At 37.3% G+C, this 27,526-nt stretch overlaps 1 protein-coding gene across 4 annotated transcripts in view; it reads left to right on the top strand.

Moving 5' to 3' along the window:
- Nucleotides 1-27,526, top strand: part of PDGFD (platelet derived growth factor D) — a 235,116-nt gene that overhangs the window by 145,893 nt on the left and 61,697 nt on the right. For 2 of the 4 annotated variants that reach the window (XM_081063157.1, XM_081063155.1), the window contains exons 2-3: nt 16,338-16,542; nt 20,373-20,553. In XM_081063157.1, coding sequence (XP_080919283.1) covers nt 16,338-16,542; nt 20,373-20,553 — 386 coding nt within the window. The remainder of the gene's footprint in view (nt 1-16,337; nt 16,543-20,372; nt 20,554-27,526) is intronic. The other 2 variants (XM_081063158.1, XM_081063156.1) reach the window with 1 other exon arrangement.

Below are 27,526 nucleotides of genomic sequence, written 5' to 3'. Positions count from 1 at the left end.
TTAGATTGGAACTTTTTTCCCAATTATTATTTTCATTTAGTAGCTATCAATAAATTATTTGTAAGATCTTTGGGAAGTTAAATGGATAAAGTCAGATCATCACACTTTATTAGTTTTGTATTTTCAGTGTATGATGTTGACAGACACAATTGCCTCAAACTTAATAGAAAAAAATTGATGAAATAGCTCAGGGCCTAATGTTTCTAGAAATGTAATATGACCCAGTCTGAAGTGGAGCTACCTGCCGAATGTGGAAGGAAACATTTTTCTGCGAACCTCCCTTCACCCCAAACATATTATAAACACGTCTTTCAGAGCCAGAGCTATGCCATTAATTTTTTCATTCCAAGAGTGGTTATAGTGCCCTGTCCATGTTGAAGTTGTATGTATTCAAAAAATATTAGTTGACTATATATTTCAGGTGACCTTTTAAACCTTGATAAAAGCACAATACACCAGTTGTCAAATCACTGCCATTGGTGTCCGTGGCAACTGCTTTCCTTAGTTTTGTTAATCACAGAACCCTGAGGGGTAGACAGGGTCTTAGGGGAGGCTCAGCCACCCTTAACCCAGGAAGTGTGTTGTGTGAATGTGAGCCGGTCATGGAAATTCTATTCCCCTCTCAGGACTCTTGTATGTTTGAGAATGTGCCCAGATTCTGTCCAGTAAAATGGAGGGAAAGCCTGGTTGGGGGTAAGCATGGGGGTCCCAGAAAGGTTTCTGCTTTCTTAGAAAGAGCTGCATATGGGCAGAGCCCATTCGTGGACTCTGAATCCCACCCTGTAAGGGGGAGATAGCGGGAGCTGCTGGAGCCATCTGTCACATCTTGAGGACAGCTGCCAACACACCCAGGATAGCAGAACAGGAAGGTGGAAGCCATGAAAACATCGCGAAGCCTTGAATTAACCTACCCTGAAAAGTTCTACCTCCAGACTTCCTATGTGAGATGACACGTTTTCTTTAAGTCATTTTTAGTTTGGTCATCTGTTACTTGCAGCCTGAATAGCCTGTGAGATCAGTGGACTGATTACATGTGTGGGGCTATGCAAATAAAGTGAAAGCCCTCTCCCTGTGTGCAGAATTTCACAAGGATTCACTCAGCAAATATTTCTTGAGCACTGACTGCTCTTCAAAAATTCATTAAGTCAAGAGAGAATGCATTTCTATTGAGGTTTTGGACTCTGTAGCACAAACATGAAATGGATAGTAAAAACCAGCTGGTGTTCAGGGTAGTTTCCATGTGAGCTCTTCATATACATGAAAGTACAGTCTTTGGGTCTTTAACCAAAAGTGAAAATAGAAAAGGAAAATGTGTGAACAGCTAAATTGAACAACCACACAAAACTCTCACTCTGTCATAATTTAGTGAAATATGCCATTCTGAATTGTTTAATGCATACTAATATTCTGGTACTTTTTAATTTATTCAGTTTTCACATTTCCCAAAACCCTATTTTATTCTATATATACCTCTAGATCTAATGTAGACACATATGCTAGTTGGAAAACGGTGCTTTTGAATATACCGGTTTATTTAAGGAAAATGTTAAACAGATAGCTTTCGTATGTGCACAGGTGCTTTAAAACGCTTTTCTTAAATTACAGGTGCTAAGGCAATGTTGTCTTTACTTTTCCTTTTTATTTTGAAGTACCAAAAGTGATGAACTGTAGTTCTTCATGCCTCTCAAAGGGGACTTTTTCTAAGATAAACTTAAAAAAAAAAATGTAGCTTTGTTCACACCTGAGACCACTTGAGAATAAACAAAATCTGCATTTCTTTTTGAAGCCATAGCCTGTCAATCTAAGGAGAAATAGGACCTCATTTCAGTCACTGGCTTCTCATAGCATGACATCAGTAGCAATGTCACAGAAGATTAGGAACGTTAGTTCAGTTTAAAAGTTAGAATATTAATGAGGCTGTTTCAGAAGAAAATCTAAGGTTTAAAAACAATTACTCATGATGCATAAATAAAATAAAAAATACATATATTAGTTAAATAGCAGTTCAGAGCAACAGATATCCTAGCAACATCCTAGAAGCCTTAAAATGATAGAAGTTGAAAATCATCCTTTTTTTTTTTTTTCCTTTGCATAAACAAGAGTAACAGAAGGACCGCGAACTTGCCCATTTTGCCTAGTGGCATCATACTAATGATGACAACCTGAACCTGGTCTGCTATCTAAATGCAGTTTCTGATTCCTATCAGGCACTCTTTAGCATCTCAGTAAATGCTGATATGGACTACTTTGGGTCTTATCCCAGAAAATAGCTTCAGATTTCTTATCTGCTAGTCATGTTAGAAATAATCTGCTCATTATTAATATATGGATTCCCAGGGAAGCCAGACAGATGCTGGTATATCATTAGTCATTTTTTTTCCATGTAGCCTTCCAGTTTGCCAGCATAACCACAGTAGGCCTGTGCATTGCCTACTTAGCTCCACAAATATATTTCTGTTCACAATTTATGTACACAAAGTTACATCATTTGCAGTATTTATTAAATGGTAGGATGAATTGTCCTTTATTAAAGGTCAGATCTTTACTATTACCACATCTGAAAAAATGAGTTTAGATTACCACAGGAGTGGTTTAACAAGAAATTAAGCTTTTAAAGTAATTTTTAAAAATAATCAAGCCTTTTGCTTAATCTCTAAAGCATGCTATGTATTAGAATATTCACAAGTTCCTAATTTGACAGTCTGACTATATCCTGTACATATATTCCAATCATATGACCATGTCTTAGTTATTTAATTTAGTTTTCCCTATCAAATATAATGTTATTTGCTGTTAAATTTCTGCTTTGAGGGTATGGTTATAGAGAGTAAGCAGGGCAATCTTGAGATGGAAAATAACCTCCTCTGCAGTATCATATATCAACTCATATAGTTTCTTTGTTTGTTAACTTATTTACTCCTGCCACAAACACTTAAAATAACATATGCTAGATGGGAAGGATGGTGCAAGATCCTAGAACCATGGATAAATAAGCTTGTTATGTGTGGTGACTGGCACTAAAACAACTGCATATGTAAAGAGATGAAGAGAAGAATAAAAGCCAGTGATTTTTAACCTTATTTGTTCAGTTCTCTCCTCTTGATCTGCTTCACTGGTTACAGATAACTGGTTGTCTACTACTTAAAGTTAGAATAGGTGATGCAATTAAAATAAGTCATGATGTCAGTAAACAAAGAATGGAATAAAATGTGTCACTGTTACATGTAAGCAAGTGACTCACTGTTTCTGAATAAGTGGTAGTAATGAGGACTAATGCATAAGGTTCCTTTGAGCTTCAAATAGACCAATAAACATTAAGCACTTATTATAGTACCTGGATATATTTAGTAAATATTAGCTTTTGTGAAAATTATTATTTTAACCTAACATTTACATATATTCTGAAGAATATATAAATGATGTACCACATAGATTTAATTTGCCCAGAGATCTCTTTGCTCCTATAGTGGTAAAACACCCATTTGTTCTATGTTACTTCCAAGCAAATATTTATTCAACAAATGTTTATTAGGTACCCCCTGTGAATAATAGTGCTATCTAGAAATGTGTAATCTTGTTGAACAGGCAAGAAGAAAGCTAAGTGTAGAACCACAAGGAGACATCGAATATGATTCAATGTTAAAATGAGTGATACAAACAAGGAAAGGCAACAACATACTCTGTCTCTGTTTCAGACATTCCTAATCATTTCTATTTTTCCACATTTATATAGAACAGGTTCAGAATTCTTTTCAAGCTACTACTGTAAGAAGCCATCACCATTCAAGTTTACCTAGTGGGTAAACTATTTGCCACCATGTTGCCCCCAAAATAAGACTTAGCCACACCATCAGCTCTAATGCATCTTTTGGAGCAAAAATTAATATAAGACCCAGAATTAATTTTATTATATTATATTATTATATTATATTATATTATATTATATTATATTATATTATATTACCCAGTCTTATATTAAAATAAGACTGGGTTTTATATTATTTTTTGCTCCAAAAGAGGCATTAGAGCTGATGGTCCTGCTAGGTCTTATTTTTGGGGAAACACAGCATCTCTCGAAAGACGACAAGTTCTAAAAACAATCAAGATCACGTCCTCAAATATATTTTCTGGTACCTTAGCACTATTTTTCTTCCTCTTTAGTTATCAAGTCTTCATCTTTGAATCCTCCGCCCCTATACGTTTCTCTCCTGACCATCTCTCCCACCAGCATTGCAACGATTTATAGTAAAATAATGAGATGTTATTCAGTGTATAGATAGATCATGCTACCAATTGGAAAACAAAAGGACAAGTCAAGCCTTCACTTCAGTGTGTGGGAAACACATGAAGAATTGCAGTAGTAACTAGAACTGTTCATCAGTTTCCAGTTCTCCTTTTCTTCCAGGAACTCATCATGTGAGAAGTTAGTTCTGGCCACATGATTAACTTTGACTGATGAAATGTAAACATAAGCAATTAAAAAGCCATCGGGCAACTCTTCATCTCCTGGTTTCCCCCTGCTGTGACTGTTAACATTATGATGATGATGCCTCCTTAACTCAGATCCCAGAGTGAGGAAGTATGAAGCAGCGCCCCACCAACCCAAAGTGGACATGCGGTATGAGCAAGAAATAAAACTTTGTTGTTAAAGCCACGGAGATTGGGCCTGCCTAGTGGCTCAGGTAGTTGGAGCACTATTGTTGGAGCGCTCCTAATGCTGAGGTCGCCGGTTCAATTCCCACATGGGCCAGTGAGCTGTGCCCTGTACAGCTAAGATGATGAACAATGGTTCTCCCTGGAGCTGGGCTGCTGTGCTGCCGCAGGTAGCACAACTGTGGGCTACTCTGTGTTGCCAGCAGCAGCCGGTGGCCAGTGTGAGTGGCGAGCGAGAGCTGCTGTGATGGATTGGCCAGCGACCAACTGCCTCAGCCGGTGGGGAGAGCAAGGCTCATAATACCAGCATGGGCCAGGGAGCTGTGTCCTACACAACTAGACTGAGAAACAATGGCTTGAACCAGAGTGGGGGGAAGACAGAAAATGGGGGAGAAAACAAAAAACACTGAGATTTGGGCTAGCATAATCTAACCTCTCCTGACTAATACTACTATGACTATGCATAATACCCAGGAAGAATCCATGGAAGAGGCTCATCGGACCAGCTGACAGTATTGTAGAGACAGGTTAACATGAGATTTGACATGGAAAAAAAAGCTTGTTTCATTCTAAAATACCATTCGTTGTAAAACCCAACATTGATTTAGAAATGGCTTTTGTGTGGGGAAAAGAAAGGTCCACATTTAAAGCACATAAAATGCGTTTTTAATAAAATGGTGATAGCATGAATTTATCCTTAAAGGTATAAACTTTATTTCATTATCCCAATGAAAATCCAAGTTCAAACTTTTTTTTTAATTGACTCTTAAAAGTCTTCAAAATCACTTCTTCCTTCAGTATTGATGCACAGCTTCAAGGTAGCATGACTTTTTTCATAACCACTGTGTGTATGATCTTGATTTGCTTGGCTTAGTATTTTTAGGACTCAACATTTTAAAGAATACTGAAGAACACTGGGAATTCATCTGCATTTTCTATACTTATCGTATCATTTTTAGCTTACATGAGTTACATATCATTCTCTTGAAAGCCATCAGCTCTTGACAAACGGATGTTTATCACCATCGCAATGTATGGGTTATTTGTATTAATATCTCATAGTTTTGACAATTCTTTGACTTATTCTGAGATATATGATAATTTATACTGCCTTTAATTTTGTGTCTGAGGTGGGAAGGAGATTTGTGTTTTGAACCTCAAAGACAAATCAAAATTCGGCTCTCTTTACTTGTATATCTCTCAGCTTTGGTCCTGTAAAGAACTTGATTATTTCTTTGCAAGAAAATATGGATGAGATATCATTTCTCCATTTTTTATTATATTTACATTTTCTATCTTTTTTTATCCTCATTTACATGCAGAAAACCTTTTTTTATTTTAGTACAACCTTTATAAAGGCATTTTAAGTTACACTTAGATATCCAAATATAAGTTATAATTTATCTGTATAAGGTACTGCCAATGCAAATATCTGAGGTTGAAATCAGATGAATAGTTATCTCCTAAGCATGACTAAATTTGCACACACAAAATTTATGACAAGTATGTCCCAACATGCTCCACTTTCTAACAACCAGTTACCTTTAATAGTAACTGTATTTCCCTATTTTGAAATATCAATATGTAAAAAAAGTGTTCTGGACTTTGGTATTGAAAAATGACTGAATCGATAAATAGAACTGAAGCCACATAGTTTAATAAACATTTAAGAATAATTATACATATGCAAAAAGTGTTCATATACGCATGTATTACATGAGATATAACTATTGTACATATTATACAAAGATGTATATATATATACATACCACAAATAATATACAAACCACAAATAATAAGCCATGTGATTCCTTTATTAACTCTCAGGTTTCTCCTAGGATTTGATAAACCCTTTAGCCACGTCACTAAGAAAATACTTTTGTCTTGCCACACGAATCAAGTTTTAAATTATTAGGACACTAATTTTTATTGTGAGATCATCTTCTCGTTCCACACTGTTCAATCCCATATCAGCTTCTTTGGATTGATTACTTCCTCCTGAAACTTACCCTATAAAATAATTTCAGAAAACTCTCACTCTGTCAATACGTAAAGTTCACACTTTAAATTGTCTTCCAAGACAATGTTTATAGAAATGTTTTTTCTGTAATAAATGTTTTCTAGGGGAAAAAAATGCTAAATCTCACTCTTTTTGGGTATTGCTTTTCTTTCTATTTTGCCTATTATCATTCTATATCTCTGAGCTATGTTGGCAGTGGTTAAAGCAGATATTTTTGTCATTATTGTTGAATTGTTTTCTGGGTATTAAGTTGATATGAGTGAAAAGATCTCTTTTTTTCAGCAGCCTTTCATTCTATAATGCTTTCTGTCATGGCATTCAGCATCGCCCTTCTCCATCTGCTACTGTTCTAAATGTTATTGTTTCATATATTTTTTGCACATCCTTTATATGTAAACATCATCACAGTACAAAAGGACTAAATAGAAAAAAAGAGAATTACCAGAGAATTAATTTATATGAATCATCCTAATGTGATATAACATAGTATGGCTATTTTAGGGCAATCTTTATTTTTACTGATCTTTATTTTCAAAAACTAAACCAAAAATAATTTCCATTTTAATATAATTTTGTAATCACTTCTGTAACCTACCTATAAAATACAAGCTATTTTGAAAGAAAGAGTATATATGTGGGGACAGAGCCCCAGAGAGCAGTTTCCAGGCTCTCGGCCTCACATAGAAAGGTGCTGGCTTGGGTAGTAAATGGCTATCAACTGTGATTGGATGGCCATCAGCTGTGGCTAGTTGGCCGTCAGCTGTAACCAGTGAGCCATTGGCCACTAATGTAACTGCTGTGGCTACGCTAGCAGAAAAAATGGGGGCTAGCAAGAAGGTGGTGGCTGGCAAGCACGGATTGCAGTTAGCATGGAGGAGTGCAGATTGCAGATTGCAGAGAAGTGGACAGCAGGTTGCAAACAGTGTGGCTCCTGCTTCCTGTTCCTCCAGCCCAGACGCCAGCAAGAATATATTGGTTTGACTCTCCGTGGGTGTTCCTTTTTGACCTCACCATATCCTGCGTTCTTATGTGAGAAGCGGGACCAGAGACCCCGCCTGACACACCACATGACACATGGCGTAGTCGGCAGGATACGGTGCTGGCCAAAGCTCTCCGAAGGGCAGTGGCTCCGAAGGGCAGTGGAGTAGTTTGTGCGTATGAAAGCTCAGTCTGAGGAAGACCAGGAGGAGCAGCTGCTAGAGAGCTCGATCCCTATGGAGGGGTGGAAAGATGTGGATGGTTCCACAACCAGCAGAAGCTGGAGAAAGCGAAGGTCGTTGCCGCCCTGTGGGCTGGAAACTGCTTGCTGAGACAGCCCAGATGCAGGACTTGTCCCAGGAGGAAACGCTTGCTGAGTCCTCCGTGGGAGATGAGGGTGAGGTCAAGGTCGTCCCTCACCCCCAGGACAGCCCTGGCGAATGACTATGGACTATGGGGAATTGCCTTCCATCCCTGATTTAATGGACAGCTTGACTGTTTGGAAACATACCACCATCTATTGGAACTGGCGGATGTTTGCTTTTGTGTCTTGACCGGCCGGCATCGAGAATATGTAAGCACCTTGACTGTGAGCCACTGTTATTCCAGCACGGTACCCTGAGAGGCCCAGAGAGAGTGGAAGTGCCCCGAGAGGCCCTGGCTGTGTCCAGGAAGTCTGGCTGAGCTTATGTGGGGAGCGGGAGCAGGGATCCCGCAGGCCGCCCCCCACGACAAATGGCCCAGCGAGCAGGGTCCCCCACACGACAATATAAATATTCACTATTGTGCAGAAACAAAACAAACCCTTGCACACTAAAAGATCTAGTGACAATAGGAATAATATCAATGTACCTTGCTTCCCCAAAAATAAGACCTAGCAGGGCCACCAGCTCTAATGCGTCTTTTGGAGCAAAAATTAATATAAGATCCTGTCCTGCGGGGCGTTATGCCAAAGACCCTCCTCGCTGCGCCATGTGTCACGCGGGGCAGCCTGTGGGGTCTCAGCTCCCGCTCCCCACATAAGAACGCAGGACATGGTGAGGCCAAAAAGGAACACCCACGGAGCCATAGGTAGGGGATTCTTGCAGGTGGCTGGGTTGGAGACAGAGGAAGCAGGAGCCACACTATCCGCAACCACTTCTCTCTGCCAACCAACCTCTCTTGCTAGCTGCAATCCACCATGCTAACTGCAATCCGCTCTTACTAGCTCAGCCACCATCTTCTTGCTAGCCCCCATTTGCTGCTGGTGTAGCCACAGCAGTTATATTAGTGGCCAATGGCTCACTGGTTACAGCTGACGGCCAACTAGCCACAGCTGATGGCCATCCAATCACAGTTGATGGCCATTTACTACCAGAGCCAGCACCTTTCTATGTGAGGCCGGGAGCCTGGAAGCTGCACTCCTGGCTCTGTCCCCACAGATCCAGTCTTATATTATTTAAGACCCGGTCTTTTTAGTAAAGTAAGACCCAGTATTACATTTTTTTCTCCAAAAGATGCATTAGAGCTGATGGTCATGCTAGATCTTATTTTCAGGGAAACACGGTAGTACTTTGAGCACCACTACACTCCCGGTGACTATTACTGGCAAATGTTCAAAAGAAATTTATGGTCCTTTTTACCCTTTTTTGATGGACTCAGATTCTTAAATAAGAATAATTTTGAGCTCAGGGAATTATCAAGTGATTACTCTCCAAAAATATTGTTTCTAAATTGTTAATATGAGAAAGGTTTTTTATGAAACATTTACACTTTGGTTTATGCCAAAAGGAACTGTAATTTACATATATATATATATATATGTATATATATATATACACATATATATACACATATATGTATTTGTGTGTATATATATAAATATATATGTGTATGTATATATATACATATATATGTGTATATATATATGTGTATACGTGTGTGTGTGTGTGTGTATATAACTGTCAACCAATTCACTCCTCCCCAAATCTTCATACACAGAAAGGTTTTTTGTTACTACTGACTTCTTAGAAAAATCTGTGCTAGAGAATTCTAAATAAATATCTGATGTTTAATCAGCTTTGCTCTTGAGTTGCTTAAAAGCAGAGTGAGCACAGGTGACTGTTGTTTTTAGCGAGCTAATAAGGGCTTTTGGAAGACTGGTTCGTACTAGAAACATGTGCCAGGTGTTGACCCTAAATTCCTTGATGAAGATTGCCCCACTAACAGTCCCAGGAGGAATTTAGTTCATTGATTGCAAGCTGCAGTGCCTTAGGAAACACTGAGAAAAAAAATGCTGAAAATACTTTCACACAGATTTTTAAACTAACATTGTTAACAAAGTCTAATTTTCACTTTAGCAGTTCACACAGTGAGATCCAACACTGTGCTCTTTAAGTTAGGGGATCACTTGTGGAAAATTATCTAATTAATTTCAATTTGATCCCAATTGTGTATTTCAGGGTTTGTTCTACAAAGTGACATATTCATTTTAAAATTATGGACTCCCTGCCCTAGTCTCTTTTATATTTTCCGTCTCTCCCTTGTTTCTTTTTCCCTCTTCTACAGAACACCACACTACGTCTCACCAACAAAAGTACTATTTTGTGACTTAGGACAGTTTTCTGTACTATGTTGTTATTCATTGAGGGAGCATGCCAAGATTATTTAAGGAAGTTTGTTAATAGTAGTAATAATAATACATTAGGCAAGGCACAGACCTGACTCTTGGTTAGGCTTGCTGTGTTGCTATTCTAAATGAGGTAGTTGCATAAGATGAGAACCTGTGAGATCTAATCAGTCACATGATTTTGTATATTAGTCAACAGATCTGAGAGTGGTCCCCAAATATGACAAGAAACTCTCCTGCTTTTATTCCAGCATTGTTCTTCTTTTCTTTCTCGGTCACAGCTTTTTCAAGAGGGGTATGCCCTGACTATGGTGAACCTAGTAGTATAGATTTTGAAGAAGTAGTGCAGAAGAGGAGGTAGTTATTTCAGAATTATTATCTATACCTGATGGCAAGAAAAATCATTTCAATGGAACACCCCCAAAATAATCCTTTAATGTTCATGCTAAATGTGTTCCCACAATGTCAGACCCACTGGCTACATCAAAATTGAATTTCTTAGAAATGAAGTATTTAGGCATTTTTCAAGTTTATTTATGATCAAACTGACTTTTTTTTTTATTTTACTTCAAAATGCCTTTCAGTTTTTAAGAACTCTGAATATGCATTATTTGCTGTAACTATCCATTTATGCATGTATTTAACAAATACAGAAGTTCCCCTTTATCTGCTGTTTCAGTTTCCATGATTTCAGTTACCTGCAGACAACTGCTATTCAAAAATATTAAAGGGAAAATTCTAGAAATAAACAATTTATAAGTTTTAAATTGTGAACAGTTCTGAGTACTATCAGAATTGAGTACTATCAGAATTGATAGTAGAAATTTTAAGAGTTCTACTCCATGTGGCCTAGATGTGAATCTTCCTTTTGTCCAGCATATCCACACTGTATACTCATAGAACTATTCTACAAGGTGGAAAAGGTATCTATTTATCCCATTGAAGATTTTGGATTTCAGATTCCAGTGTCCCATCATTGCCTCACGTGTGTCTGTTAATTACGATCAAACTACTGACAATTCTGTTCCCTTCAAAGAAAATTGTTGAGGTCTCATGTCATTTGGACCTGAAAGGAATCTTAAATGCTACATTATCCAACTCCTTAAAATATTAATTTAAGAAATAGAAGCCAGAAAGATGACGTGGTGTGTTTGATTTATTGGAAGAAAGTCAACAGGACTAGAACCTGATAGAGCTGAATTCAAGTGGCCTTTCTTTTTTTCTTTTTTTTGGCCTTTCTTTTTTTTTGATTTACAACAAATCACTTTAACTTCACTGTGTTGATTTCATTACCTGTAAAAGTAACAAAACAAAAATTTAATTTAAAAGAAAAAAAGAAGCAAAGCAATGATACTTACTGCCGACATTTTTGTCAACATGTAATTTTGATAGACTTACAAAATTGATGCTTCTAAACTATATTGCACCCTACAAAAACTAAGTGGTTGTTTCACAACAGAAGTGAGACTGGCGTATATAGCATTCAACTACATTCTGAAGCAGTTCTGGAAGTCCTCTTTCGTGAGTGTCTTTAGTTGTGCTGTCATGGCTGCTTCCATGTCCTGAATTGATTAAAAATATTTACCTTTCGTGGTCATTTTGACTTTGGGGAAGAGCCAGAAGTCACAGGGCACCCGATCCAGTGAATAAGGTGGATGAAGACACACTGTAATGTTTTTATTTGACAGAAATTACCATATACCAGAAGCGATGTATGACAGGGAGCATTGTCATAATGAGGATAATTGATGGCACACTTTAAAACACACCATCTTCAACTGTAGCTCACACCCAACTGACTGCACTGAACAAATTGAAACTTGTCACACACTGTTACTAAGGCTAGACGCACCACTTCCCATATTGAAGATCCCTGCTTTTCCGTTGGATGGCGCTCAGCAGCAGCATTCACTGTATTTTGTGATCACAAGGGAAAGGCTCTGTGTCACACATCACTTCTGATATACGGCAATTTCTGTCAAATAAAAACATTACGGTGTGTCCTCATCCACCTTATTCACTGGATCCGGCGCCCTGTGACTTCTGGCTCTTCCCCAAAGTCAAAATGATTCAAGACTTCAAGACAGCACACCTAAAGACACTCACGAAAGAGGACTTCTGGAACTGCTTCAGAAAGTGGCAAGAATGATGAGATAAGTGTATTCAAAGTGAAGGGGAGTGTTTTGAGGGGGATTAATGGCAATGTGTCATTTACTGTAATATATATATATATATATATATATATATATATATATATATATATATATTTTATTTAAACAGTCATAGTAGTTGATCACACCTCGTATACAAAGACCTCATCAGGAAATCTCCTGAAACAAGTGATCACATTTACATAACTTTTATCACCGTACATTGTTATAATTGTTCTGTTTTATTATTATTGCTGTCAATCTCTTACTGTGCCTAATTTATAAATTAAACTTTGCAGCAAATATGTATGTAGAGAAAAAAAAAACATAGTATCTATAGAGTTGGGTGCTATCCACTGTTTCAGGCATGTACTGGGGGCTGTGGAACATATCCCCTGCAGAGAAGGGGGTGACTACTGTACCTGCTAGGAGACATTCCTACTGCAGGAGATATTTGCCCTTCAGTTCATTTTTCATAGCACCATCAGACTAATCTTTTCTTTCAAGAAGTCTTTTACCTTTTCCAGAGGTTTCCTGTTTCTACCCATATCAAGCGCAGTTACTTTTGCCTGGCTTTCACATACTTACATCGTTTGCCTTTAAAGTCTGTGGCCTCCCATATGTCGCACTGGGGGCCCCTTGGACTCTGCTCGAAACAGTCCTCCTACTGTGATCCCATTCATAGACCTTGTACTCACCATGCTAGCCCTGTAGCTCTCCCTGCCTCCAATCCACCATTCACACTCAGCACTTAATGTGCCTTTGTGCATTCTTTATACTTGTGTGGGATGCACTGACTTTGTTTTTCAGGTTGACAAAGGCAGGGACTGTTCTTTAAACATTATTAAATTATATGCGACTCTAGCATAGCATCTGGAACAATAAAAATATGAAATAAAATAATAAGATAAGATAAAATAAAAACATTGCATATTAACCCTGAAAGAGACCAAAGAGAAAATGTGCCACGCGATCCTCGTATTTTACAAATGATAAATATGTACACCTGATATGGATATTTTAAAATTTAATAGTTAGCTACCGTGTTTCCCCGAAAATAAGACCTAGCCAGACAATCAGCTCTAATGCATCTTGTGGAGCAAAAGTTAATATAATACCTAGTATTATATTGTATTTATATTGTATTATATTATACCTGGTCTTATAGTAAAATAAGACTGGGTCTTATTTTAATTTTTGCTTCAAAAGATGCATGAGAGGGGGCGGCTGGATGGCTCAGTTGGTTAGAGCGCGAGCTCTCAACAACAAGGTTACCCATTCAATTCCCACGTGGGATGGTGGGCTGCGCCCCCTGCAACTAAAGATTGAAGATGGCAACTGGACTTGGAGCTGAGCTGCGCCCTCCACAACTAGTTTGAAGGACAATGACGTGGAGCTGATGGGCCCTGGAGAAACACACTGTTCCCCAATATTCCCCAATTAAAAACAAACAAACAAACAAACAAAAAAAAACAGTAACATTAGAAAATTGAAAAAAAAAAGAAAAGATGCATTAGAGCTGATTGTCTGTCTAGGTCTTCTTTTCGGGGAAACACAGTATTTAGAATTATAGTTACTTTCTATTCATTGCAAATAGTATCTAGTTGCTATTCATATCATTGATATAAACTTTTAGAATAGATTTGCTTTTGATTAAAAATGTTACTTCAGAGAAATATTAAGTAAACAACAGTACTCGAGATAAGAAAATATGGCAAAAACTATGACAGTAATACTCAAGTGATAGAAGTGTTGAAATTACTGTATTGTTTAGAATCTGTGCTTAATAAATGATTGTTGACTTGACTGATTGATAGCTCACATCAGTCTCCCTAACAAACAGCCTTTACTCATTTACTAAAAGCCCCTTATGACAAAATAAGCAGACAAGTAATTTACATAGCTACATATTCAGCACGAGGTCAAGGTAAAAGAAAAAGGTCAACTGGAAAAGCTATCAGTGACACCTAGGAGGTTGACTTTAGCCCAGCTGGCTGGAAGTGATGTAACTGCAGAGCCAGTGCTCTAGTCTGCAGGCAGGGAGCGTGACATCCTTGGCCACTTTTGCTCTTCCTAGAACTTTCTCTCCCACAGTTTCACTGGGCAACCACCACACATTAAACACAGAATGAGTGAAAAAAAAAAAAAAAAAAAAAAAACAGTTGAAAATTCCATGTGAATAAGAACGTTTGTAAAAGGGAGAAAAGATTTTAGATTTTACATGCTGTTTCTTTGTTCACCCTCCTCTTATTTTGGAAACTTTAAGAGCCACCCTCAGCAGCCCCAACTTTCAGTGGTTTCCACCAGCAGTTTAAGCCTTCCTGACCAGGCTCACTGAATTATAGGCCCAAAGTAAAGTCTCTGCAGAAGAACACAAATAGACTGTGGCTGGAGATCTGCTTATGAGGGGGCCTAAAAACCAAAATTTAAAGTGAAAAGAACTTTGGATATTGGAAGAAATGAAAAATGGATCCACTGTGCAATGTAGTTCTAATAGAAACTACTGAGAGTTAAGTAACTCATATTTCACAAGTTGAAGGCACAGTCATTACAAGACTGCTCTACAGATGCCATCTACAAGTTTGGGGGTTCCCAGGCTACCCACGCTTCTGACCAACTGGCTCCAGATTTAAGGTTCCCCTCAGGTTGAAAACTTTGCTAGAACAACTCACGGAATTCAAGAATACTCTATAGTTACAACAGTTTTTCTATAAAGGGTACAAATCAAGACCAGACAAATAGACACATAGGACAAGCAAGGTCTGGGAGGGTCTCAAGTGTGAAACTTTCCTTTCCTCAGGAAAGGTCACTCTCCCATCACATCAATGTTTATCAGCAACCAGGAAGCTTACTCAAGCCCCAGTGACCAGAGTTTTTACTGGGGTTTCAGTTTGTAGGCAGAATTGATTGAATCACTGGCAATATGACTGGATTCAATCACCAATGCCCTTTTATCTCCAGGGATGTTGGGATGTCAAGCTGCTAGCAGGTTCAGAAACCTAACCCTTTAATCACATGGTCTTTCTGTTGTGGCCAGCACCCATCCTGAAACAATTTAGGGGCCTACAGTGAGTCACCTTATTCACATAAACTCAGGTATGTCCCAAAGTCCAACCATGAATAAGAGCACTTCTATTAATTGGAAAATTCTAAAGGTTTAGAAGTTTCCTCTCAGGAACCCAGGACAAAAACCAGACAAACTCTTTATTATATAACACAAAGAAAATAGAATATGAATTAGACCTATTTTAAGTCACCAAAAACTAAGACAACGAATTGTGATTTTTTTATGATGGACAAATCACTGGAAAATGTCACTTGAATATAAAATATATAGTCATTAAATACCCTTGGATTCTTCTAATTCATTTTTCACTCGTTTGTTCATTCATTCCACAATATTTATTGAGTATGTACCCCCTGTGCTAATCGCTGAAGATATACTATTATACTGTCAGTGTAAAAAAAATGTTTATTATATTACATTGAAACGAAGAAGGATGAACTACTTGAAATTATTTGCTTATTTTAATTCCAATCAAAATTAACCTGAGTTCTGAGATAATTATTAGTTTTTGCTTACCAAAATGATGTTAAGACAGCCTCCAAAATATTAGGTTGTTGCAAAAGTACTTGCAGTTTTTGCACTTATTTTTAACCTTGTAAACCACAATTACTTTTGCACCAACCTAATACAAAGTATTTATCAAATTTATCAAGTCTAAATTTGTGAAGAATTTTGGGAGGTAGGAGACAATAGAAGAAATATATATGTTGTTTGATTAACCAGAAGGCTACCATTTGGCCCTATGTTTTTAAACAAAATCAAGAAGTGATTTAAAATGTGATGTGTTTTAAACTGTTCTTTTTTTTACTTTCCTGTAATTGGAGCAACATACTAATTTCTACAAGTTGTGACTACTAACAGAGAGCAATCACCTCACAGACTTGTACCGAAGAGACGAAACCATCCAGGTGACAGGAAATGGCCACGTGCAGAGTCCCCGCTTCCCAAACAGCTATCCCAGGAACCTGCTTCTGACATGGAGGCTCCATTCCCAGGAGAAAACAAGGATACAGTTAGTCTTTGACAATCAGTTTGGATTAGAGGAAGCAGAAAATGATATCTGTAGGTAAGTGGAGAAGAAAACTCATTTTAGAGGACTCTTCCAAGGTGAAAATAAGAGGAATTTAAAAACTTTCCTCTCAAGATGCACCACTTCTTTTTAAAAAATCCTTCATGTCAGTCCTAGCAGGCAACATAAGGTGGAGCCCAGAGGGCTGCTGCAGGGGGCCTAGGAACCCAACTGAGTCACAGAAACTCACTTTCACACCTGTCAGAGCCAGGCTGCATGACCCCCAGAGGAGGAGAGAATCTGGGGACCCCTGCCTTGGCCAGGCCTAGAACAGCCTTTGTGAACAGATGTATACATCCCATAATCCCGGGTCACCTGCAGCAGTCTTGTGGCTCTGGTCCAAGACTGCAATGGGCTTAAAGAATGGCCACCCTGCGTGGTTCCAGGAACTGTAACCCAGGCTGCTGTAACCCATGCACAGTGATGGTCCCCCAGTGCTGGGACAGGGTGAAAGCGAGGACTGGCCATTTCAGGGCCTACCCCTGAAATCATAGTTTTAAGGCCTCAGGTACCTGTAAGAAGGAAGAGAAAGCAACTCCAGAGTCTGTGTGCTCCTCAGATGGCCTGTTTCCTGTGGTTTCTGAGTCAGTATTAGAGGAAAACCATGCTTGATAATCTTCCTTTTTAGTATATTCATCTGAGAAAGCCCTGGCTGTTGTTCTTTGAAGTGTCTGCTCAGAGCATCTTATTCACTTAATTAGCATATATAAGACTTAGGGAGGATTTTCTTTTTCCTTTCTAGTATTTAGCTACACACACTTATTCTGCATTGCTAGTGAACTACTGAGCTGTTAAACCCCTCCAGCAGGTTTATTTTCCTTTGAATACTGCGTTTCCCTGAAAATAAGACCTACCCCGAAAATAAGCTCCAGTTAAGATTGTCAGCCAGATGGACGCATTTAGTACATTATGATGATGTTCCAGAAGACAACATGACTGTATTTGAAAAACCGTAGATAGTTGTACTTGAAAAAATAAGACATCCCCTGAAAATACGCCCTAATGTATTTTTTGGAGCAAAAATTAATAGAAGACCCAGTCTTATTTTCAGGGAAACATGGTAATAAAAAGAGGTTGCCTCAAATTTAGCCATCCTTTGTTGCATGTTTATTATGCTGACAGCTTGTATTATGTTGCTATTTTTTTCAAGAATAATAGCAGTGACTATTACTTCCTCGAACCATTGAGAGTAATGTATGCCAGAAAACAGATGAATCCGTGGAGGAAGAGCCAGTCAGTATTTATAAAGAGAATAAACAGGGGTAGATCTTGAAAGGGAAACTTGAAAGGGAGAACTAATTTTCTATGCTGGAAAAAGAAAAAAAAGAGATAGTGAAAGAAAATAAAACACAACACTATTAAAAGATTGTTAAAAATGCTGACACGGAAGGGAAGACCGGCCTCCACTACTGAACAGGGAATTTGATTCTGGTAGTATGTGAGCCCTTCCGGCATCCTGGCCTTGAAAATAGATGAGGAAATTAGGATGGGCTTGTTTGTTTTTTTCCAGCTCTACATCTAGTTGTTTCTCAAAATTGATGCAAGGAGGCAGAGGAGTAAGAGGTGGCCAGGGGGAAAGAAAAAGAGAAAGACTCAGATCAGAGAATTACCTCAGAACTCTCCCTAAGAAACACAGTGGTGGTCTCTTGACATCAGATGCAGAGGAAAATTGACACTGATGTTGTGATTTTAAAAAACAAAAATTACCACTTGTGTTATTAACAGTTTTTAAGTATACTCCTGCTTTGTGCAGTAAATATAATTTACACACATTGTGTATAAAATAAAATGCAACTGATTTCCTACCATCTGTTCCAAAGCCTCCTTGATGTTTACATTGCAATATTTTATTGCTTCAGTAATGATTCTTTGTTAGTACTTTTTAACTTCCAAGCACTATACAAACATTAAGTAATTAATTTACACAGCACCCAAGAGATATCCAGCTAGTTAAATTGTATAAACCTGCTTATTCTTCTCATAAGGAACCTAAGGTAAAGGACAAAAGGACCACAAAAATCACTGTTAAAATTTAGTCACAATTTTGTTCACCTACTCCTTAGATTACTGTGCCCAATCCAGTAAGAGCTCAAAGGTGCCTGGGTAGCACAAGGAAAGCCATATAGGATTTTCTTCATATTCAGATGTGACATTTCTCATGCTGATTAATTTTGACAATTGTGACAGAAAAATATAAAATAAATGTGAGACTATGGTCACTGTTCAAGTTGAATGCTCATCATTTGCATTGTTACTTTAGCATCTGAAGTCTTTTGGGAGAGGTAGAGTGGAAGAGTGAGACACTGATGCCCAGACCTGAAAGGCAGATAGTTCAGCTCATCAAGTAGAATATCTCAAGATCTTACGTGTCCAAAAATAGAGTAAATGGTCCCTAGATGTTGACTGTCATTGAAGGTGTTTTACTATGTAATGGAAAGGTGGGATGGTATGGATGGACTTCAAGGATCAAATGGTCATATACAGAGGGTGCCAAAAAAATGTATACACATTTTAGGAAAAACACCTATTAAAATTGTAATACTCAATATATACTGATAACATAAGATAAAAACGTACAAGTTATGTTTGACTTCTGCAATTACAAGAGCAGCTCAAAGTGGTTACCAGCAGTGTCTAGACACTCTGATTACAGTGAACATTATTTGGTAGACTACTGTGGTGAGCGTGTAAACTGTTCCAACACTATAGCAGAAGAAGCAGACTCTTTGCTGTGCAAGGTCTCCTGAATCTTCCCTTGTGTCTCAAACTTAATCACAAATGCATGCAACTGTTAGGTGTGTTGGAGTTTCTGTGGCATACTTACGCCTCCATTATCACTGTCCCTGCCACAATGTTCTTGAATTTCAAATACCACTTCAAAATGGAATTGTGCTCCTTGAACGGCAACTGTGCTTCTGCCATTTTCTCTGACTGTCTTGCCTGTTGCATGGTGATGCTAGCATTCATTGGATTAACGCCATCTTTTGAGCAAACATCATACTATACACTACTACTGTAATTCAATTCAACTTCGAAAAGTAATACATAGATAACATCTCTTAAAATGTGTATACATTTTTTGGCACCCCCGGTAGAATATCTAAAGAGGTCTTTCCTGTCTTCTTTAATCCTGGCATTCTATGTTTCTCTGACCAATGCCATAGGTGAACCTTTGGTCTTCAGCTCAGTCGTACCCTGGTTTAACCAGACCAGATATTTCCAGTATTGGTTAGTACACATCCCTTCCCAAGTCATAGGCTGTTCATTATGACAAAAGTCATATTTGTGATATTATCCTTCCAAAAGACAGTTTCCAAAAAGATAAATTAGCAATTTATTTTATTTTACCATTTATTTTGTACGATGAAAGAGATGATTCTATATTCTATATAGATACAGATCATTTTTTAAGAAAGCACTGAATGTGGTAATTAAGTCAAAGTAGAAATTTGTTTGAAAAATTTTATATAGTAAATATTTGTACATATAATTAGAGCTACATCTCCTAAAATATGGTAGATTATAGTTATTCAGTTTTCCAGGAAAGCCTTATAGACTAGAGGCTCACAAAGTAGCCTGTTTTGATTAGTGATGATTTGGGAACAGTCATGGCTCATTGTGTATAAGGGTTCTTTTAGAATAGATTTTTGAACTTTGAATTTGGAAAACCTAAGCCGAAAGCTAGCTTTCCTTTTAAATGTCTGTAGGTTATAATTTCCATTTCATTTGGTAGATCCTGAGAAATCATGTATGTTAGTCTTAATTCCTCAGTGAAAGTATGAATTTCAAAGTCTAAGCAAAATTTGTTTATGTCAAATTAATGCTAGGTATGATTTTGTGGAAGTTGAAGATATATCTGAAACCAGTACCATTATTAGAGGACGATGGTGCGGATACAAGGAAGTTCCTCCAAGGATAACATCAAGAACAAACCAAATTAAAATAACATTCAAGTCTGATGATTACTTTGTGGCCAAACCTGGATTCAAGATTTATTATTCTTTTGTGGTAAGTAACTTAACCTCCCTATGATTAAAAGAAGATACTAGTTTCATGAAGTATAGAGATCATTTTCTATGATTAAATACAGTGGTATGAGAATGAATGAACTTTATTAATCCCCTTCGGTATACTTTGTTCCTACCTGTGGCTAAAATGATAAAGCCTTCTTTAGTTAAAGGATACCATTTTGGATCTATAAAGTCAACTTTTGGGCCCATATATTTTGAAGGAATGCATAGAACATAGAAAAGATAAAATATTAATAAAATATTTTATTAATAGTATAATAAAGCAGATACCATATTATCTTTGATTCAACTGAAGCAAGATAAATGTATAGCTAAGAAAAAAGTATGTGAGAGTTGAACCTCTTTGGTTCAAAAAGTTGTCTGTATAATTCCAGTCACAGAAAGAAGTTCAATGATTTTAACTATCATTCAAATTTGGGAAGGGTCTACGTTACAATCATAGAACCTCAGGGGTAGCAAGCATGTTAAGGACCATAAAGTATAAGTCAGTACAAAGACTTATATTCTTATTTACTACTCACATGCTTCTTTGTGGCATCACCTCTACTTAAACGCCTCAGCACCCACTTCCAATTTTAAATGGTTCTAACTGTTAGAAAATGTTCTACGTCTTTTTGAGCCAAAATTGACATTGTAGTTAATTCTACTTACTGGACCAGAAGAAATCTCGGTCACTTCTTTAGTCAGTGAATCATTAATAAAACAATATAAAGTTCCTGCTCGTTGTCAGACACTCTCATTGGTGTAGTAGATACAAAGGTAAGTAAGACAGGATTCTTGACCTCCTGGAGCATACAGTCTGGTAGAGATGATGAACAATTAGAAAGCAGTAACAAATGAGAAAAATGAGGAATAAGACAGAAGTACTGGGTGCTATAGATTAAGCCCAGGGAGATAATGGGATAATTTTGCCTATACATTATCTTAAATAATCCTGAATCTTTCAACTGTGCAAAGCTTATTGTCTTTTGTTCTCCCAGCAACATTTTTCACTCTCGTTCAGTTTGTTTCTCTCCCTTTCCAAAGTGCAGATGCCAAAATTGGAACTGAGTACTGTAAATGCAATCTATTTGTGTTTCTTTTCCTCTTACAAGTTAAATTTAAAATAGGAACAAATCTTGCTTTTTTTAAACTAATGTTTTTGTTTGTTTGTTTTGTTTTGCATTGTTGGGAATCACTAAACAATAAATGAATTCTACATCAGAACATTATAAATGAAAAAATAGCATGTGGAGACACTGGTTCCAGTTTTAATTTGAAAACAATCCATCAAGCAAGATTTACATTATTGCAAACTCATGTAATGCTGCTCAGCATTAAAATTGAAGTGTGAATCTGTGCTTTCTACATTTCTTTGCCTTTTCGTGTGTTTAATGATGGATCTGTTCTCAATTGTGGATGGGCAAAGCAGGCTTGGCATGTTGGAATGGTGATGGATAGATTTAATGAAGGGCCTTATTTTCCCCTTAAAACATGAAGTGCTATTAGTGCAAATATATATACTTTTTGTGAAGCTTTTGTTATGGTTAAATTGAATGGTCCATAAGTCAGTTAGAAACACCCTCTGATACAATGTCTTTAAGACAAAATAATTTCTTTTTGTAGAAAAGGCAGTACAGGCATGGATGTAGGGAAGGATGAGTATTCCTGTTTTAAGTGTTTTGCGTTCATTTCCTACCCAATGTTAAGTGGAAGGCTGGGCAGCCTCTGCAGTTTGGATGTAAACTCTTTGGCATCACTCCACTCACTCATTCACCTCCACCAGTATATTCAATTGTGTTTCTTAGAAATGATAGTTATAGCATTTTTTGTGTCTCCCCTACTGGCCTCTTGGTCTGCATTCATTGAGAATAGCTCCAGGCTCTCTTTCCTAATAGGCATCTGGCACTAAATATGATCAATTAGGGCCAAAGTGCTTTGGTGGCTGAATTCCAAGATGTAGAATGAGTTTAACCTTCAGGTGTGTCTAGACTCCAGATCTGTGTGGGTTTTTGATAAAATTCTTCCATTTGATACATGCTCGATGGACATAGAAGTTCACTGTGGCTTGACCAATGTATTGGGGAGATCATTTTATTCATGTTTAAATTTTACTTGGTGAGACTTTAAAGCAGAGTTTATAAACTCAAATGCTACAGAGACTGGGCTTAAAACTCAAAGTGGGCCAGGTATAAATTAACAGGTAGAAAATGAGATTAGAAATATCAAACCTTCTTTAAGTTAATGTAAATCATGATTTGTAAAATGTTACACAGGCCCACAAAACCTCTTGGGGTTGGTGCCAGCTGTTTTGCCATCCCCACTTCAAGGAGATGCTAGGGAAATTTGAGGCTTATACCAGTGATAGCTTTTGAGGAGTTGAAGTGCTCTTGGAAAAAGGCAGGTAGCTATTTGGATAGGTCAAGACCACTTCCCTTTCATCTCTACCTTTCTACATCAGTGCCTCCCATGGAACTTCTCTTCTTACCTCAGTGACTCTCCAGTGTACAAGGACTTCCCCTCAGCTGTAATAGGTGTCCAGGACCACAAGAGCCTCCCGCACTCAAGTCAAATCTACATGGTCCATGCTTATAACGTTTTTGGAATAACAAGTCCAGTGTAATTATGTAAAATAGAATTAGTTGATTTTTGTAAATTATGTAAAATAGAATTAGTTGATTTTTCAGCCCAGCAAAGCATAAGAGACTAATAGATAACATCAAGGTTACTTATTTTTGTTTGAGAATGAGTCTTATATTGCAGTTTTGTTTGATGTGCTTGGAATTCAGTCTCTGCTTTTTTTACATCACCTATCACAGTCTTCTCTAGGACGAGGCATTGCAGCCACATGGGACCAGCATTTGCCGTATACTTATTTTGGATTGAATGAGGTTTCCCAGTTATTCATGTTGTGATATGGTATAAGTCCCTTACCCTTTGCTTTTATGTCTATAAAATGGGGATAATAATTGGAGTTGGTGTGACATTTTAAAATAATCATAAATACTGAGCACAGCACCTAAGATCTAACAAAAATACTCAATAAATAACGGTGATAATGATCCTACCTTTACCTTCACTAATTGTGTATATAGCTGTCTCTCCCAGATAAATGGTAATGAATTATTTGAGGATAGCACAAGTATCTCTTTCCTGTGCATATTTCGTAGAGTGTCTTATACATGTCTAGATAGTACATTTGTTGAATTATGTGATTTATAATAAGACTTGCCTAATTTCATTTTCTTGCTCACCTGCTCAGCCTTCTTTCCTAATTTCACTTCATTGAGGAGAACAGATACTTTCAGAGGGCATAATTAAGCAGAATGGATAATATTATCAAACACTTGTTAGCAAGATGTGATTGTCTAAATAAATTAGTTTCTCCCACCTCAAATCCTGTTTATTAAGGAATGAATGAATGGGTCTTTTCTTGAAGACCATGAAGTAGATTATTGGGAAAATGTCCAATTATGAGACTCCAGTGGATGGTGCACATAGAAGTGAAAAGCGTGGGTATGAATTTTAGCTCTGCTGCTTACTGGCTAAGGGTTCACTTTTTTCATCTGTAAAATGGTGATAATACTGCCTGATATTAAGTAGAAGTGGGGATTACATTAGATAACTTTTGTAGAACACTCTGCCTGGACAACTTTTTAATTACTAAAATATCTGCCACTCTTATTGTTATTATCACTGGTATTATTATTAACATGTCAGGTGATGAGTGAACTTGCCGGTGTTATACAAAAAAATCCAGTTGTCAATGTGTATATGTGCACATGTACAGACACCTCTGACTATAATTCACTTCCTTCATCCAAGGTTGAAACATTTTATTGTACATTGTAGCAGACATAAAAAAGTGTGTGTGTGTGTGTGTGTGTGTGTGTGTGTGTTCAATGGAAGGTACATTTTTTATTCAAAAATAAATTAAAACATTTAAAAGTTACTCAAAAACTTTTTTGCTTTTTACCAATTAGCAAATTTAAATTTGCTAATATCCATTATAAATACTTTGTAAAATAAAAAAGAAACAATTTTATCAGACCAGTTACTTAACTGTATATCTCTGGAGTTTGAATTAACATCAAGCGGTACAGTTAAGATTTTCATTAGATTAAAATGTTACATGAATCATGGTTTTGAATTATGAATAATTATGTAAAATAGAATAAGATGGAGAAGAAAAAGGAGGACTAGAACCAAGGAGTTGAATAAGGTAATATCTAATAATAAGTTTTTCAGATTCTAATTTTGCTCCCCTAAAATTTACAGTTGGTGAAGCAAAATCATCAAAAACAAAATAATGGTGAGTAATTCACACTGATTCCCCCAAACTGAATTTTCAAAGAAAAGCTTTAGAGTAAAGGAGGACCACATTCACTTTCTCTGTGAAATGTGTGAACATTCCGTCTTTATTTGCATAGTCAGATCAAACTTGTTGAACATTCTGAACATCCACTGGTGTTCCAGCCACTTCAGCCAGGACTGAGTTAGAGCCAAGGACAGTCAAGGTCAGGGTGGGGATCCTCCCAGAAGAATCTGTTTATCTCAGTTTCTTCCTCCCAAATGCATCCGACTGGAGTTTTGGGGAGCTATAAGAGCTGCAATATTATCATTAAGTGCCTACTGTGGGCCAGACCAGCCACAATCCAGGGTTCCAAGAGATACGAGAAAAAGACAGACTTTCTGCCCTCAGGATTTCACACAGTAGTGAGAGGAAAGAGACGATAAACACTAAGTATATAGGGAAGTAAGTATTTTTATACAAACAAATGACTTGATGTTTATTTAATAAGAGCTAGAAAGAAGATAAAAGAGAAGGGTGTCTGGGAAGGGGCTCACTCCAGCTAGGGAGTAAAGGAAGATATGTGCATGTAAAATTTGAATTGAGACCTGAAAGAATTGAAAGCGGCACCCATGTGAAGCTATGAGAGAAGAATATTTTAAAGCTGAAAGAACAGCAAATACTAAGACCCTGACATACAAAATAGATGTCATTCCTTTGAGGATGTCTGTTGGTGTTTTGGGATTTAGGCTGCTAGAATAAAGCAAATGTAGGAAAGGGAAGTAGAACAGTTCCTACTCCCTCGCACAGTCAAGAGTGAGAAAGAAGATTTCTTATCCTCTTCTCAGTGCATGCCTATTTTGGTTATCTCACAAGTCCTTCAGTACTGACTGAGACAGGTAGCGAAAACCAGAGGGCCAGGTACTGAGAAAGTATCAATAAGATACCAAACAAAGTGTGGAAAAGAAAGAAAACCAAGGACATGGTCAGGGTCAGACAGGAGGAGAGCAGAGCAAGAGAGGCAAAACCATGCTCAAAAATCCCTAAGTAAATGTTGTTACAGTAGGCTCCCAAGTTGGCAAACCTAGGCTCTTCAATGGGTATTGGTTGAAGCACACATTCTTAAAAAGAGAGACTCATTGTTGCAGCATTTTATAGGCAAGTGTAGATAAGTGTTCTTACTTAGATTGTACAAATGTTCTCAAATTTCACCAATTCCGGAAACCATTTTGATGAACTTGGAGTCTTGTTGGCAAGGTGTAGTGAATCAGTTATTTTTATCATATTGCTTTCCTAAAACCTGAATACATAATGAGAACTTTAATAGAGTTCATGAGACAGTTAAGAGCAAAATTTAATATAGTCCTGGAGGATCAAAGGATAATTTGACAACAGGTAGGGCTAGGTCTAGAAGCAAATGGTAGTGGGTGAGGAGAATAAAGAGGAAGTTGCAACAGGTGGGGTTGGGGAACAGAAGAGGAAGAGGTAGGTAAAAAAAAGGATTAAGGGAGTAGAAAGAGACAGAAAAATGAGGTGGAATGAAATCCTATGACAGTATTATTTAGCCCTGTCTAATTCAGCATTTTTGCTAGTTAGGCATTTGTTTCAATGCATTATTCAACAGACTTTTTATTGAGTGCCCATGTGTTCCATACATTATGATAAATACTGGATATAGAGTAGGGAACAAAACAGCCAAGGTTCCTGCCATCATAGAACTTATAATGTGGTAGGCACAGTCCTGATGATGATGATGATGATGATGATGATGATGATGACAAATACATTATAAAATAAAAATAATAAAAAATATAGTATCTCACCCTGTAGGTTACTGTGAAGATTAGATGTGTGAGGCAATGTATGTGAAGTATTTAATGCAGTGGCTGGCATATCATAAATAATCTGCTGCTACTGAATTATGCATTGTATACAGATTGGTTTTTAAAAAAAATATATAGAATTTAGAGCTGCAACATCTTAGAGATGTAGTGCCAAGGCCAATCCTCTAATTTTACAAATGAGGCAATGAACACAGGTTAGCTAACTTTACAAATGAGACAGTGAACCCAGAGAGGTTATGAGTTTGTCTATGGTCACAGAGCTAACACACGCAGGTTATCCGTGAGATATAAAAGCTGTGGACCCTCTCCAAAGAAAAATAATATATTTAAAATATATGCAAATTTCAGTGAGCCCCCGAATCTCATTTATGATGTCTTGAGTCCTTAGATGCAGTTAAGAATCCCACACATACTGACTCTGCGTGTTTTGGAATGTTCCCTGTCATGTTGACTCGTCCTTTCCAACACAAGCATGTGTTTGAAATAATACCTTACTACTGTAATTAATTTTCCTCATAAACCCTATGTGCTAATCATATGAGCAGATGACTGCCCACGTGCTAAGTAAACACATTACCAGTTTTGCGAGAGATGCTGTTTAATGACACTTGGACAGTCCAGTATCCTGTTTATCTAATACCTAATTATACGGACATGCTATAAGTAAACTTTTATCCTTGAAAATCAGGAAGATATAGTGATTTTAAATAACTGTGCCTCTTTATATACATATAACTTTTTTCTATAACTGTGCTCTTTGATGTACTAATATTTTGGTAGATCAAGAAAATGAAAAAAATGAAGGAAAAAACTATTTACCTACATTAGAAAATGGC

The sequence above is a fragment of the Rhinolophus hipposideros genome (genome assembly GCF_964194185.1).
Source record: "Rhinolophus hipposideros genome assembly, chromosome: 10".
NCBI classification, from domain to species: Eukaryota; Metazoa; Chordata; class Mammalia; order Chiroptera; family Rhinolophidae; genus Rhinolophus; species Rhinolophus hipposideros.
The sequence above is the reverse complement of the archived record's forward strand: the minus strand, read 5'-3'. Positions and strand labels throughout refer to the sequence as shown.